Consider the following 15102-nt stretch of genomic DNA (forward strand, 5'->3'; position numbering starts at 1 on the left):
ACCACTGTCGAAGGCAGACTGCCACATAGCTACGAACACGAACGACACATTCAGAAGCAAGGAGTCAACTCAAACTTATTTTTTTCAGGTGACTTAAAAAGATATGAGTTTTCGAGACATTAACGCTACGTCAGAAATTTTGAATAAAATGATCCGCACGGGCTGTAGAATACCTTTTATTAAAAGTCATTGTGTCATTTGAAGACGCATCCTCAGGTGATAAAGACTGTTTGTAACAAGTCATCGCCGAAAAGTAACTGCATTAGAGCCACTCCCCATCGTTGACATCAAGTTGTAAACAAACAGCGCGCTAAAAGTTGTAGTCCGTATTTAAAATGAGTGTGATAGCAGAAATGGTTCAAATGGTTCTGAGCACTATGGGACTTAGCATCTGAGATCATCAGTCCCCTAGAACTTAGAACTACTTAAACCTAACTAACCTAAGGACATTACACACCTCCATGCCCGAGACAGGATTCGAACCTGCAACCGTAGCGGTCGTGAGGTTCCAGACTTAAGCGCCTAGAACCGCTCGGCCACACAAGCCGGCGTGATAGCAGAACCGTGCCACAAGGGGGAGGGTGGTTGAGCGGCAGTAGGCAAGACTGCGGTTGCCCGCAGTTTAAAATAACATACGTCATAAATAGTGCAAAATGAAAGCTCAAATTGTTTTGCAAAGCGGGAATCGTAGAAGTGCTAGTCGGGTCAATGATAATGAGATGCGGAGGGGATAAACTGTAAATCAAGTGGACGTACAGAATGTAGAATAACAAGCTTAAGTAACTGGTCTCTAATCACAATTTGCCTTTTAGGCATTTTTCCACAATAGTGTCCTAGAGTGTCGCCAGGTTTCACTGAGTACGCTCGCTAACATTCGTAACAAGGTTTACTGAATTTTACGGACAAAAAAAAAAATGGTTCAAATGGCTCTGAGCACTATGGGACTCAACTGCTGAGGTCATAAGTCCCCTAGAACTTAGAACTACTTAAACCTAACTAACCTAAGGACATCACACACATCCATGCCCGAGGCAGTATTCGAACCTGCGACCGTAGCGGTCGCCCGGTTCCAGACTGTAGCGCCTAGAACCGCTCGGCCACTCCGGCCGGCTACGGACATTTGGCGTCTCACAAATAAACAGATTCAAAACATTTAAGCTCATTAAGGTACTCAGTGCGCTGTGTTTTTTTGCTTGTACAAGATCTACTTTTAGCTGGTTTGAAAAGAATGTGTAAAAGAGGACAAGAGAAAAATTTATCTTACACAGCAGGTGACGTACCTCGTCGTCGAAGTCCCAGGGCGCGTAGGAGAACTGAATGGCAGGCATGAAGACGGTGGCCTGCAGCCAGCGTATGAAGAGCTCCTTGGTGAGGACGTCGCTGCCGTAGCCGTTGCCGCCCACCATGTCTGGCAGGACGAAGGGGTAGCCCACCATGTTCATCTGCAGCAGCGTCGTCACCAGCGAAGCCAGGCCGTTGTCGAAGCCCCACCTGCTGTCCTTGTCGAGCATGCGGACGAACGCGGGCAGGTACTGGCTCTGCTGACCGACGCGCACCTCTATCATGGGGCCGAACTGCGAGGCCGTCTGCAGGTAGTCCGCGGAGAACTGCACAGGGTTCAGCCTCCGGGGCTCGATGTCCGGCAGCTGGGGCAGCCAGCTGGTCTCGCCAGCGTCGAACTTGAACGAGTCGATGCCTGTCTCATTGCGAAGTGCCTGCAAGCAATTGTAAATAGCTTAACGAATCTGTGAACTGAAGGGTGGCTAATTTAGGAAAGATGGCGGTAATTTCCAAGAATGATTGTCTATCGAAGTCGCGGGGTCCAAACGATACATATCGAAAGTGCGATCGTAAGTCGAACATGCGACTCCGCTAGTGGGCGTAGTGATCAATTATTCGTGATCATCATTTCTATCTGTTCCCCGCTGTTCCAGTAGTTGCTCTAAATTACATACCTCCGCGAATTATTTGTGAGTTGCTAGCGAAACCCAGACAATTTAGATCGTTAGTGAGTGGGACGTCTGGAGTCATTGATGTTTCTTCGGCGGATTCTCTCATATGGAAAAATCTAATTCCATGTTTATCCAGCGTAGCACATATGGAGTACTGCCGGACGAGGAAAGAAGAGACTGTGTAGACTCTGGTGGTGAGAGGTGTGTAAAACTTAGTAAGAGGAGTTTCGATGCTGAAATACCGTTACAATTTCATTGCGGAAAGTGCGGAAAACGAACGAGTTTGAGGAAGAATACATGGTTCCAGTCTTCCAAATTATCCATCCAGACCACCGTAATGGACTTTAACATGGCGACAACACCGACGACGAGTAAGGTAAGTCGTCTCCTTTGCAATTACAAGTATTTTTGTAACGCTTTTCTTTTGTTATTGCTGTAGTGACCACCGTAAACATAACGCCCGCCACCAGAGTTGCATGATCGATTTACGATCGCACGTTCGATATGTATCGTTTGGACCCCGTGACTATGATAGGCAATCATTCTTGGAAAATGGCTCTGAGCACTATGGGACTCAACTGCTGAGGTTATTAGTCCCCTAGAACTTAGAACTAGTTAAACCTAACTAACCTAAGGACATCACAAACATCCATGCCCGAGGCAGGATTCGAACCTGCGACCGTAGCGGTCTTGCGGTTCCAGACTGCAGCGCCTTTAACCGCACGGCCACTTTGGTCGGCCAATCATTCTTGGAAATTACCAAGATGGCTATGTAATAATGCTTCATAACATGTCGAAATCGTCCGATAGCTATTACACTGAAATTTAGTCACCTCCTCCGTACAGGATGGGCAAAATAATACTTGCCCACAAAATACCAGCAGAAAAATAATCCTACTGAAGCAAAAAACTGTGAATATGTTCCTGTTTGTTTAAAAGACTCTGACCCATAAGTAGGGTACCAACTGCCTCATTCTACCTTCCTCAGCTTCTATAAAAATTTTCTCAAAAGTTTTCGCTTCCGCACATATTCGCTCTCTTTTTAACATGCAGCACACCCCTAACTGCCGCAGTCTTGTGGTGGTGTCTAACACAGGAAAATACACACACAAATAAGAACACAAAACTCCCTTATTATAACATTTTATAAGACGTGAATCGGCGTGTTGCTAAGGCAACGATACATTTTACAACTCTCAAAAACTTCTTTTGTCTCTTATGATATCACAGAACATATAGCTCTGAAGCCAACTTTATCGCCGTCGCCGGCCAAAGTGGAAGTGCGGTTCTAGGCGCTACAGTCTGGAACCGGGCGACCGCTACGGTCGCAGGTTCGAATACTTCCTCGGGAATGGATGTGTGTGATGTCCTTAGGTTAGTTAGGTTTAACTAGTTCTAAGTTCTAGGGGACTAATGACCTCAGCAGTTGAGTCCCATAGTGCTCAGAGCCATTTGAACCATTTTTATCGACGTCAAAACACTCACTAAACACACCAAAACACTATATGGAAGAGCACCCTGCTCCCACATCACCCCCTTCTCAGTAAGACGGTCACAATTCACTGTACCACGGTCGCAGGTTCGAATCCTGCCTCGGGCATGCATGTGTGTGATGTCCTTAGGTTAGTTTGGTTTTAGTTCTAAGTTCTGGGGGCTAATGACCTCATATGTTAAGTCACATAGTGCTCAGAGTCATTTGAGCCACTGTACCACGTCCACTAGTCTTTCGATCTTGATGTTAGTGGTTTTTTTATCTTCAGGTTGTTTGTCCTGGGGTGGTGGTGAAATTGGAGTATCATCCGGCAAACTAACATCTTCGTTCAGCAAATACGCAGGTTTCAATCGGTCGATGGAAGTGTTTTTTTACTTGGTCTTTAATTCTGAGTCCAAAAAAAAATGTGTGTGAAATCTTATGGGACTTAACTGCTAAGGTCATCAGTCCCTAAGCTTACACCCTACTTAACTTAAATTATCCTAAGGACAAACACACACATTCATGTCCGAGGGAGGACTCGAACCTCCGCCGGGATCAGCCGCACAGTCTATGACTGCAGCGCCCAGACCGCTCGGCTAATCCCGCGCGGCTCGAGTCCAAAAAATTTTGGTGTTCTTTCCACGACTTTGTATGGGCCTTCATACGGAGGTTCCTACGACTTTTTAACTCTGTCAGCCCTTACAAATACGTGTGTTGTTGATGTCCTTATATACAAATGGTGACTCTTTTTATTTGTGAGATAATTGTACAGGTTTCAGCCGGTTAATATATTGTTTTAGTTATGAAACAAATTGGGGTAAGTCTGAATCCCTTTTTGTTCCGACCTTTTGAAAAAGAAATCACCAGGTAACCTGATGGCTGAACCATAAACCATTTCTGCTATCGTAGCATTCGTGTTTTCTCTGATTGAGCAATGAAGACCAAGAAGGATTACAGGTATTATTTGAGTCCATTATGTAGTTGAATGTGAAGAGATTGCTGCTTTAAGTGTGCGATGAAATCTTTCAATTTTTCCATTGGATTGAGGCTGATATGCAGTAGTTCCAGTTTGATTACACCACATAGTTTTGATAGTGCTTGAAATAGCTCAGAATTAAATTGTTTCCACGATCGGTTACTGTTTGATAACGTGTGCCAAATCTAGTAATCCAACAATTGAAGAAAGCTTGAGCTGCAGCTTCTGCTTGCATATCCTCAAGTGGTGTTACCTCTGTCCAAATCGTAACTCTACCGATGCATGTTAAGCAATACGTATATTCATCAGAAGGAGGCATTCGCCCTATCAAATCCAGATGGATTACTTTAAAACGTTCATCAGTGTCGGGAAAGTGTCCTATTGGTGAATGCACATGTCGTGATACCTTGTTTTTTTGAGAAGCGTTACATGCTCGTGAGAAATTTGCAATGTCCTTTTTCATATTCATCCAGACTCATCTTGATGTAATCATTTTTACAGTTGTCTTGACACCTGGATGAGCCAAATTATGATAATGTTGGAAAATAGCATAACGGAATTGTTCAGAAATATAAGGTCGAATACTTTTTATCGAGACTTCACACCATCTGAATCGAATAGTATTTTAATTCAAGCGAAGTATTACTGCCAGATTGCAGTTGATGAAGCTCTTAGTCCTTTTCTTGTGCGTGGGCTATCTCTTCATAGTTAATTGGAACCAATTATTCAAGCCTTGGAAAGCTATCAGCCACAACATTTTCTCTACCAGAAATATGTCGCAAATCTGTTGTAAACTATGAAATATATTGGAGATAACGTAATTTGATTGACATTGCTTTCTCTTTCTTCTGCTTGAATGCATATGTTAGAGGGGCATGATCAGTATAAATATAAAAGTCTCTACCTTCTAACAGATATTTGAAATACTTGACAGACATATATATACTATGTAGTTCTCTGCCATATGTGGAATACTTCTTCTGTGCCATCGTGAACTTTTTTGAAAAGAATCCAATATGTTTCCATTTTACATCTTGCCACTGTTTCATCACAGCACTATCTGCAAAATCGGATGCATCCAAAAATAATGCGAGTTGGCTGTGCAAACCCGGAAATGTTAAAAGTGTTGCATTTGCGAGATCTTCTTTACATTTTTGGAACTGAGCAGTTGCCTCTTCTGTCCAGTCAAGATGTCTTCGGTTATTTTTAGTTGTTCCTTTTAGACAATTATTCAACAAGGCTTGGTTGCCTGCATCATGTTCTAAATATCTACGGTAAAAATTGATGCTTCCTAAAAATTATCGAAGTTCGCGAACAGTTTCAGGTCGCTTGTACTTCATTAGCGCAGACACTTTTCCTGGATCCGGCTTAGTTCCTGAGGGTGTGATTAATTGTCCCAAGAATGTGAGTTCTTGCACTTCAAGTACGGATTTTGCAACATTTATTACTAGACCATACTGATTCAATTGCTTAAAGAGTAAATTTAGATGCTGAATATGTTGTTCAGGAGATTCTGATGCTATTAAAATATCATCCAGATATGGAAAGCAGAAATCCAGCTCTCACAACTTCGTGTATAAACCTCTGACATGTGCTAGGTGCATTTCGAAGTCCGAAGGGCATATAATTAAATTCATACAGACCAAAAGGAGTAATAACCGCTGACTTAAGTTTGTCTTCTTCGGATAAAGGAATTTGATAATACGCTTTTAGTACGTCAATATTGGAGAATATCTTCTTATTCTGAAGCATCAAATTTTCATCCACTCGAGGGACTGGATGCCGGCCTGGGAAAGTCCTGTCATTAAGACTACGGTAATCTCCACAAACTCGCCACTGACCATTGGACTTCATAACAAGGTAAAGTGGACTAGCCCATTGTGATTGTGATATAATATCATTATTCAGAAGAGACTGAAATTCTTTCTTCGCTATTTGCAATTTATGTGGGTCCAACCTACGAGCTTTGCTATACACCGATGCACCACTAGAAGTAGTGATACAATGCTGTACTTTATGCTTTAACACCTTTGGTATTATAGATGGTTTTGTTATCTCGGGAAATTTCTCTAACAGCTTTGAATACTGACATTTTGCGTAGAGTGAGCTTACTGAATCGTTAGCATACACAGCGGTTATCTCTGTCGAAATTTTTAACTTAGTAATGTTATCTATAAGCTTTTTATTTTTCATATCTATGAATAAACCAGAATGATGAAGAAAATCGCCTCCCAATATTTCTTTTGATACATCTGCTAGTATAAATGGCCATTCAAACTTACGTTTAAGACCTAAATCAATGGTTAACAGTTTTAACCCGAAAGTTTTTATTTCAGAACCATTTGCAACATAGAGCCTAAAGTCAGAGGGTTCAAACCAATTAGTTTTTGCAACTGGTATAACAGACAATTCTGCAACGCTATCTACCAGATAAGATCATCAACAAGTTCTGTCTTTAATAAATAATCGATATTGGCAGCTTACTGTAGGAACTAGGGTGTAACATTCAGCCGCTTTTGCCTCTAACCTTCCTTGTTTTCCTTATTTTTCCATTGGCATTGTTGTACACACTTTTCAGGTTTACACCGTGAGCCAAATTTGAAGTGATAACAATATTTACCATTTTTTTAAACTGTGTTCTGTTTCTACTTCTGCCGTGCGACCTGGATCTATTTGATTCTCGGAGCGTCTTAACTTTATTTTCTATGTCTTTAATGTTTACAAGAAGATCTGGTAAGGCTGTGGACGGAACTGATTGGGATGAGGTAATTTGAAGCTCCTCGACGTATTATATCTCCAGTAAACGATACGCCATCTGCGCGATCTTGTCCGTCGTTTCTTCCGATATCACTAATATACTCCGACTATTACTAGGAAGTTCATCGAGACACAATGTTTTTAAAGCATTCTCCGATAAGTTGGTACCAGCGTAGTTTCGCATGTTTCGTAATAACTGGCTAGGTTTCATATCGCCAAGTACCAACCCACTCAACAGTTTTTTATTTTTCTTATTTTTTTTATTTTTTATTTTTTTATTTTTTTACGCTCTTCACTTTCCTTGAAAATTGTTAAGAGTCGTTCTTTTGCCAGTGAATATTTAATATTTTCATCACTGGTTACCAGATCCAAGATGTTTTCGACATATTTCGGTTCAAGCTGGGCCAGCAGATAATTGAACAGTTGCTTCCGTTGCTATGGCAGCGATTGTAAACTGAGCCTCGGCTTGGCAAAACCAAATATCGGGCTTTTCTACCCAAAAGGGAGGAACGTTTACGGTTACCTTATTGATTTCCGGAGTACTCACAGGATTGTCCCCGTCAAATCCACTTCCTGATTGCATTTTGAGTATTTTATTGAACACCGTCTGCGTCGAATTTCAGCAGATTCCGCGTTGGATAATTCGCCAATAATTACGTTGCAGTGTGTCTTTCTTTCTTTCTTTCTTTTTCCTTTCTTTCACAGATCACGTCGGGGTCACCAATTTGTCGGTGGTGTCTAACACAGGTAAACACACACACAAATAAGAACTTTAAACTTATTTTATTATAACATATTATAAGACGTGAATCGGCGTGTTGCTTAGGCAATGATACATTTTACAACTCTCAAAAACAATACAATCTTCTTTTGTCTCTTGTGATATCACAGAACATATAGCTCTGAAGCCAACCTTATCGATGTCAAAACACTAACGCACTAAAACACTATATGAAAGAGCAACCTGCTCCCACAAGCTCTCCAGACTGTACCTCGCTCAAACCCACTAGTCCATCGCTATGAGTCGCTCATACTTGTCCACTCCCCATTCTCACTCACTCATTCAGCCCAAATCATTGTCATAAACTCTTTGGGCCACTCTTAACACTCACCGTCTCTTACCTCTCAATCACAGTCTCCTTCTTTTTGTCCTACTGATACAGTTTCTTCTCACTGTCACCCTCTCCCTCTTGCTCTCTCTTACTGTTACTGTTTTATTCCTTCCCGCTGCTGCTGTATCTTCTCACTGTCACCCTCTCCCTCTTGCTCTCTCTTACTGTTACTGTTTCATTCCTTCCCGCTGCTGCTGTCTCTTCTCACTGTCGCTATATCCCTCTTCCTCGATGTTACTGTCACAGATCGTCTCTCGCAATCACTATCTTTCACCCACTTCCACATTCTCCCCCTCTTTCTTCCTCTTCCACTGGCACTATCTCTTTTGCTCTTTTCTTAGCACTGTTTTGTCACTGTCAACTATGTTCCAGTGCCACTGCATCCCTCTCTTTCTCTCACACTGCCACTTTGTCCTTAGGTCTTTCTATACCAGACTCACTGACTATTATCTTCCAGTATTTATTACCTTTCCGTCTCTTTACCACTATCTCCTTCTCTCTTCGTATAAAAAAGCGCATATATGTTCGCATACCAAAATTTTTCGGAAAAATCTTTAGTGGTGCTGCAGAAAGTAGAATGAAGTAGCTCGTACCCGACTTTTCAGTCGAAATCTTTTGAATAAACAGGAACATATTCGCATTGGTTATGCTCCAAAGGGAGCATTTTTCTGCTGGTTCCCTTCTTTTCCCTGCTACAGCAGGGCGTGTCACTCGTACGAAAAGAATTTTTTCGTCAGTAAAATTTTGATAGTTTACTTGTGCAGAGCACTTAGTACACGTCCTTCAAACACAGAACAGTTGTGTTTTTAAGTCCCAAGTAAAATAATAGAAGACGATAAAGACTCACTTTGATTTAACAGTAAATATCGGAGAACTTTGTGGAAAACAGATTGCTAAGCTCTCGCTACCAAAGAGAGTTCAGGGTAACTGATAGAGAAAATTCAATGGCATCCATACGTTGGATCATGCATGAAGTCTACATTAATTTTCACAGATTCTGGTGAAAGGTCTATCACAAACCCTAGGAAGGCTTGGGTCTTTGTTCAAGCAATAAACTATTACAAACCTTCCATCAGATTTCTCGTGGGCCAGCCAAATGTTGAAACTTAAGGCATTAAACAGTAAACTGAATATTAAATTCCGCATTTGAAAATTTATTCATCAAGAGGATGGTATCATATCAATGTAAGACCACTGCACACAGTAAAAAAGAAGCACGTTGTCATTGAAGATTACTTAAAGCAAGCAATGCATCAGCCAAGTTGCGACTATTGTTAGGTTTTACAACGAATATACAGCTCAGTTAGCTCCTTTCCTAGTTAATATTATCTAAAAGTCTTACGCGTGACACGAAAAGATCGGATTCTCAGAATTACTGATGAATTTCGATAACATCCTCCTGTTGCAGGATAATAGAGTTTATTTTATGCTCCAACATTATATCGCTCTCGTAAAAGACTTTTCCCTGGAAGAAAGTGTGCGGGTTCAGGGAAGGCCTGGCTGCTTTATTAACACACGATACCTCCCAAACTGTGCACGCAGGTGAATTCCACGATTTCCAAAAGGCATTGCAAACTTCGCCACATTCTCGACTAATAACAAAGAGACAATTATACTCTCTATCTTTACAAGTATATGATTCATTCTAAGAATTTTTAGATTTTTTGACGGACGGAGTCGAGTGCATCTACGTCTTCATTTACACACACAGTCCATATATACCACTGCGATCTACATGACAAGCGGTGCATAGCATGTTGGGGTTTCTTACCGTTCTAGTCGTGTACTGAAAGAGTAAAGATGGTTTAAATACTGTAGTTAGTCTGTACTTGTCTCTAAGATCCGTACTGGTGCAAATCGTAGGAGACTAAAGAATGTCTCTAGATCATTCACTTGAAACAGGTTTGTCAAATTTTGTAAGTAGGCTTTCGCGGGATAACTTGCGTCACTCTTCAAGAATCTGCCAATTTGAGTTTTCCATTTGCGTAACGCTCTTCCGTGAGTCGAACAAACCAGTGGCCATCCTGGCACCCTTCTTTGTACACGTTCAGCGTAACCAGTTAATCCTATATGGTACGGCTCCCACACACTCGAGGAATATTCTGAAATGGGACACCCATATGATTTATAAGCGATCTCCTCTGTCGATTAAATCCACTTTCCTACTATCCCGCCATTAATGAGCCGAAGTGAGTCTTCTGTTTTGCCTACGACTGGATCCCTGTGTTTCTTTCAATTAACATCCACGCAAACTGTTACACCCAGATATTTCCTCGGCTTGATGGATTCTAATTGTGAATGCATGATATTGCAGGCATGGTTTACTAGGTAGTTTTCGTTTTCTGAAGGACATAATTTTAAATATCTGTATATTTAAAGCACGTTGCCAATTTTTCCACTACTGATCATCTGGGAAAAAGCTGAGATTACTTCTGATACTGTCGTAATGTCATTAATATACAACACGAACAGTAGGGGTCCCATTACAGTTCCCTTTGACACGCCTGAAATTACTTCTACATTTGTGGATGACTCTCCATCCAAGACAAATTCGTCTATGACTCTGCATCCAGGATAACAAGGTGTGTACTCCCTGCAAGTACACTACCGGCCATTAAAATTGCTACACCACAAAGATGACGTGCCACAGACGCGAAATTCAACCGACAAGAAGAAGATGCTGTGATATGCAAATGATTAGCTTTTCAGAGCATTCACACAAGGCTGGCGCCGGTGGCGACACCTACAACGTGCTGACATGAGGAAAGTTTCCAACCGATTTCTCATACACAAACAGCACTTGACCGGCGTTGCCTGATGAAACGTTGTTGTGATGCCTCGTGTAAGGTGGAGAAATGCGTACCATCACGTTTACGACTTTGATAAAAGTCGGATTGTAGCCTATCGCGATTGCGGTTTATCGTATCGCGACATTGCTGCTCGCGTTGGTCGAGATCCAATGACTGTTAGCAGAATATGAAATCAGCGGGTTCAGGAGGGTAATACGAAACGTCGTGCTGGATCCGAACGGCCTCGTATCACTAGCAGTCGAGACGACAGGCATCTTATCCGCATGGCTGTAACGGATCGTACAGCTACGTCCCTGAGTGAACAGATGCAAGACAACAACCATCTGCACGAACAATTCGACGACGTTCGCAGCAGCATGGATTATCAGCTCGGAGACCATGGCTGCGGTTACCCTTGACGTTGCATCACAGACAGGAGCGCCTGCGATGGTGTACTCAATGACGAACCTGGGTGCACGAATGGCAAAACGTCATTTTTTCGGATGAATCCAGGTTCTGTTTACAGCATCAAGATCGTCGCATCCGTGTTTGGCGACATCACGTTGAACGCACATTGGAAGCGTGTGTTCGTCATCGCCATACTGCCGTATCACCCGGCGTGATGTTATGGGGTGCCATTGGTTACACGTCTCGGTCACCCCTTGTTCGCATTGACGGCACTTTGAACTGTAGATCTTACATTATGTGTTACGATCCATGGCTCTATCCTTCATTCGATCCCTGCGAAACCCTACATTTCAGCAGGATAATGCACGACCGCATGTTGAAGGTCCTGTACGGGCCTTTCTGGATACAGATAATGTTCGACTGCTGCCCTGGCCAGCACATTCTCCAGATCTCTCACCAACTGGAAACGTCTGGTCAATGGTGGCCGAGCAACTGGTGGTATCGTGTTAAATCTGCATGGGCAGCTCTACCTGTACACGCCATCCAAGCTCTGTTTGACTCAATGCCCAGGTGTATCAAGGCCGTTATTACGGCCAGAGGTGGTTGTTCTGGGTACTGATTTCTCAGGATCTGTGCACCCAAATTGTGTGAAAATGTAATAACATGTCAGTTCTCTATAATATATTTGTCCAATTAATACCCGTTTATCATCTGCATGTGTTCTTGGTGTAGCAATTTTAATGGTCAGTAGTTTAAATCCTAAATCTAGTCACTGATTTTGCCTGATACCCCTAAGTCTGTATTTTCGATAATAAATTTACGTGTCTCACCTAGTCAAATTTTTTCGGTACTCGGTACCAGCCGCATCAAACCAGCCGCCTGGATCCATAGCTTTCAGAATGTCAAGTGAGGACTGCGCGAGTTTTGTTTCGCTGGACCGATTTTTTTCGGAATCCATGATGTTTGGCATACGGGGGGTCTTCTTTTTGAGATACCGCATTGTGTTATAGTAGAAGGCAAATATTCAGTACGGATAAAATTGCTATCGAGTGTGGCCTAAGGAAGCGTAAGAACATTATTAATGTTTGCAACGCGCACAGGCAGGTTGTCAGATAGAGTTAGCAGGGTTATCAGGTTATCCGCTGATGAGGCCGCTGGCTACATGGAAGTACACTCGCTAGGCGATAGCGAGGCAATGCTGAACGACTTGGACAGGTAGAACGAACACAGAAATGCACTCCTACATTTATACACTCCTGGAAATTGAAATAAGAACACCGTGAATTCATTTTCCCAGGAAGGGGAAACTTTATTGACACATTCCTGGGGTCAGATACATCACATGATCACACTGACAGAACCACAGGCACATAGACACAGGCAACAGAGCATGCACAATGTCGGCACTAGTACAGTGTATATCCACCTTTCGCAGCAATGCAGGCTGCTATTCTCCCATGGAGACGATCGTAGAGATGCTGGATGTAGTCCTGTGGAACGGCTTGCCATGCCATTTCCACCTGGCACCTCAGTTGGACCAGCGTTCGTGCCGGACGTGCAGACCGCGTGAGACGACGCTTCATCCAGTCCCAAACATGCTCAATGGGGGACAGATCCGGAGATCTTGCTGGCCAGGGTAGTTGACTTACATCTTCTAGAGCACGTTGGGTGGCACGGGATACATGCGGACGTGCATTGTCCTGTTGGAACAGCAAGTTCCCTTGCCGGTCTAGTAAAGGTAGAACGATGGGTGCGATGACGGTTTAGATGTACCGTACACTATTCAGTGTCCCCTCGACGATCACCAGTGGTGTACGGCCAGTGTAGGAGATGGCTCCCCACACCATGATGCCGGGTGTTGGCCCTGTGTGCCTCGGTCGTATGCAGTCCTGATTGTGGCGCTCACCTGCACGGCGCCAAACACGCATACGACCATCATTGGCACCAAGGCAGAAGCGACTCTCATCGCTGAAGACGACACGTCTCCATTCGTCGCGACACCACTGGAGGCGGGCTGCACGATGTTGGGGCGTGAGCGGAAGACGGCCTAACGGTGTGCGGGACCGTAGCCCAGCTTCATGGAGACGGTTGCGAATGGTCATCGCCGATACCCCAGGAGCAACAGTGTCCCTAATTTGCTGGGAAGTGGCGGTGCGGTCCCCTACGGCACTGCGTAGGATCCTACGGTCTTGGCGTGCATCCGTGCGTCGCTGCGGTTCGGTCCCAGGTCGACGGGCACGTGCACCTTCCGCCGACCACTGGCGACAACATCGATGTACTGTGGAGACCTCACGCCCCACGTGTTGAGCAATTCGGCGGTACGTCCACCCGGCCTCCCGCATGCCCACTATACGCCCTCGCTCAAAGTCCGTCAACTGCACATACGGTTCACGTCCACGCTGTCGCGGCATGCTACCAGTGTTAAAGACTGCGATGGAGCTCCGTATGCCACGGCAAATTGGCTGACACTGACGGCGGCGGTGCACAAATGCTGCGCAGCTAGCGCCATTCGACGGCCAACACCGCGGTTCCTGGTGTGTCCGCTGTGCCGTGCGTGTGATCATTGCTTGTACAGCCCTCTCGCAGTGTCCGGAGCAAGTATGGTGGGTCTGACACACCGGTGTCAATGTGTTCTTTTTTCCATTTCCAGGAGTGTATATACCAACATCTACGTCTGCTGATAATTCCATTTTAAATGCCTAAAATGTTTTACGTCCAAAAATGACTTTCTGAGAAAATGAAAACCTAAATTTTGAAGAAATATGACAAATCAATTTATTAAGATAAAGTACTTTCATACAGTAAATCTATTACTCCATATTACATCTTACGACGCTGCTTAGTTTCATTTTCACCCTTACTTTAGGTTAGCTTTTATTTACCATAAATACGAGAGATATAGAATACATCTCCGCTTGACTTACTTAACACTCATGACAACGTAAATTTTTGCTTGTTTTATAGACTACACATTATTAATTTTGTACACCGAGGAGACAAAAGTTATGGGACAGCGATATGCACTTACAAAGATGACAGTAGTATCGCGTATGCAATGTATAAAAGGGCGGTGCGTGGCAGAGCTGTCTTTTGTACTCAGGGAGTCATATGAAAAGGATTCCAACGTGATTATGGCACCACGACGGGATTTAACAGAATTCGAACGCGGAATGACAGTTGGAGTTAGACGCGTGGGTCATTCTATTTCAGAAATCGGTAGGGAATTCACTATTCCGAGATCCACAGTGTCAAGAGTGTACCGAGAATATACCTCTCATGACAGACAACGCAGTGGCCGACGGCCTTCATTTAACTACCGAGAGCACCGGTCTTTGTGTACAGTTGTCAGTGCTAAAAGGCAAGCAAGACTACGTGACATAGCTGCAGAACCAATGTGGGACGTACCAGGAACACATTGGTAGGATAGCGCGGCGAAATTTGGCGTTGATGGGCTTGGCAGTAGATGTCCGACACGAGACCCTTTGCAAACAGCACGACATTGATTGCAGCGCCTTCCCTGGACTCGTGATCTTCTCGGTTGGACCCTAGATGGCTGGAAAACGGTGGCCTGGTCAGTCCAGATTTCAGTTGGTAAGAGTTGATGGTAGGTTTCGAGTGTGGTTCAGACTCGACG

General features: G+C 43.7%; 1 protein-coding gene across 1 annotated transcript in view; it reads right to left on the reverse strand.

Annotated features, from left to right (window-relative positions):
- LOC126198996 (myogenesis-regulating glycosidase-like) overlaps positions 1-15102 on the reverse strand; it is a 49612-nt gene that overhangs the window by 16073 nt on the left and 18437 nt on the right. Inside the window, exon 3 of the mRNA XM_049935670.1 lies at positions 1281-1715. Coding sequence (XP_049791627.1) covers positions 1281-1715 — 435 coding nt within the window. The remainder of the gene's footprint in view (positions 1-1280; positions 1716-15102) is intronic.

This window comes from Schistocerca nitens, chromosome 8, assembly GCF_023898315.1.
Source record: "Schistocerca nitens isolate TAMUIC-IGC-003100 chromosome 8, iqSchNite1.1, whole genome shotgun sequence".
Taxonomy (NCBI): domain Eukaryota; kingdom Metazoa; phylum Arthropoda; class Insecta; order Orthoptera; family Acrididae; genus Schistocerca; species Schistocerca nitens.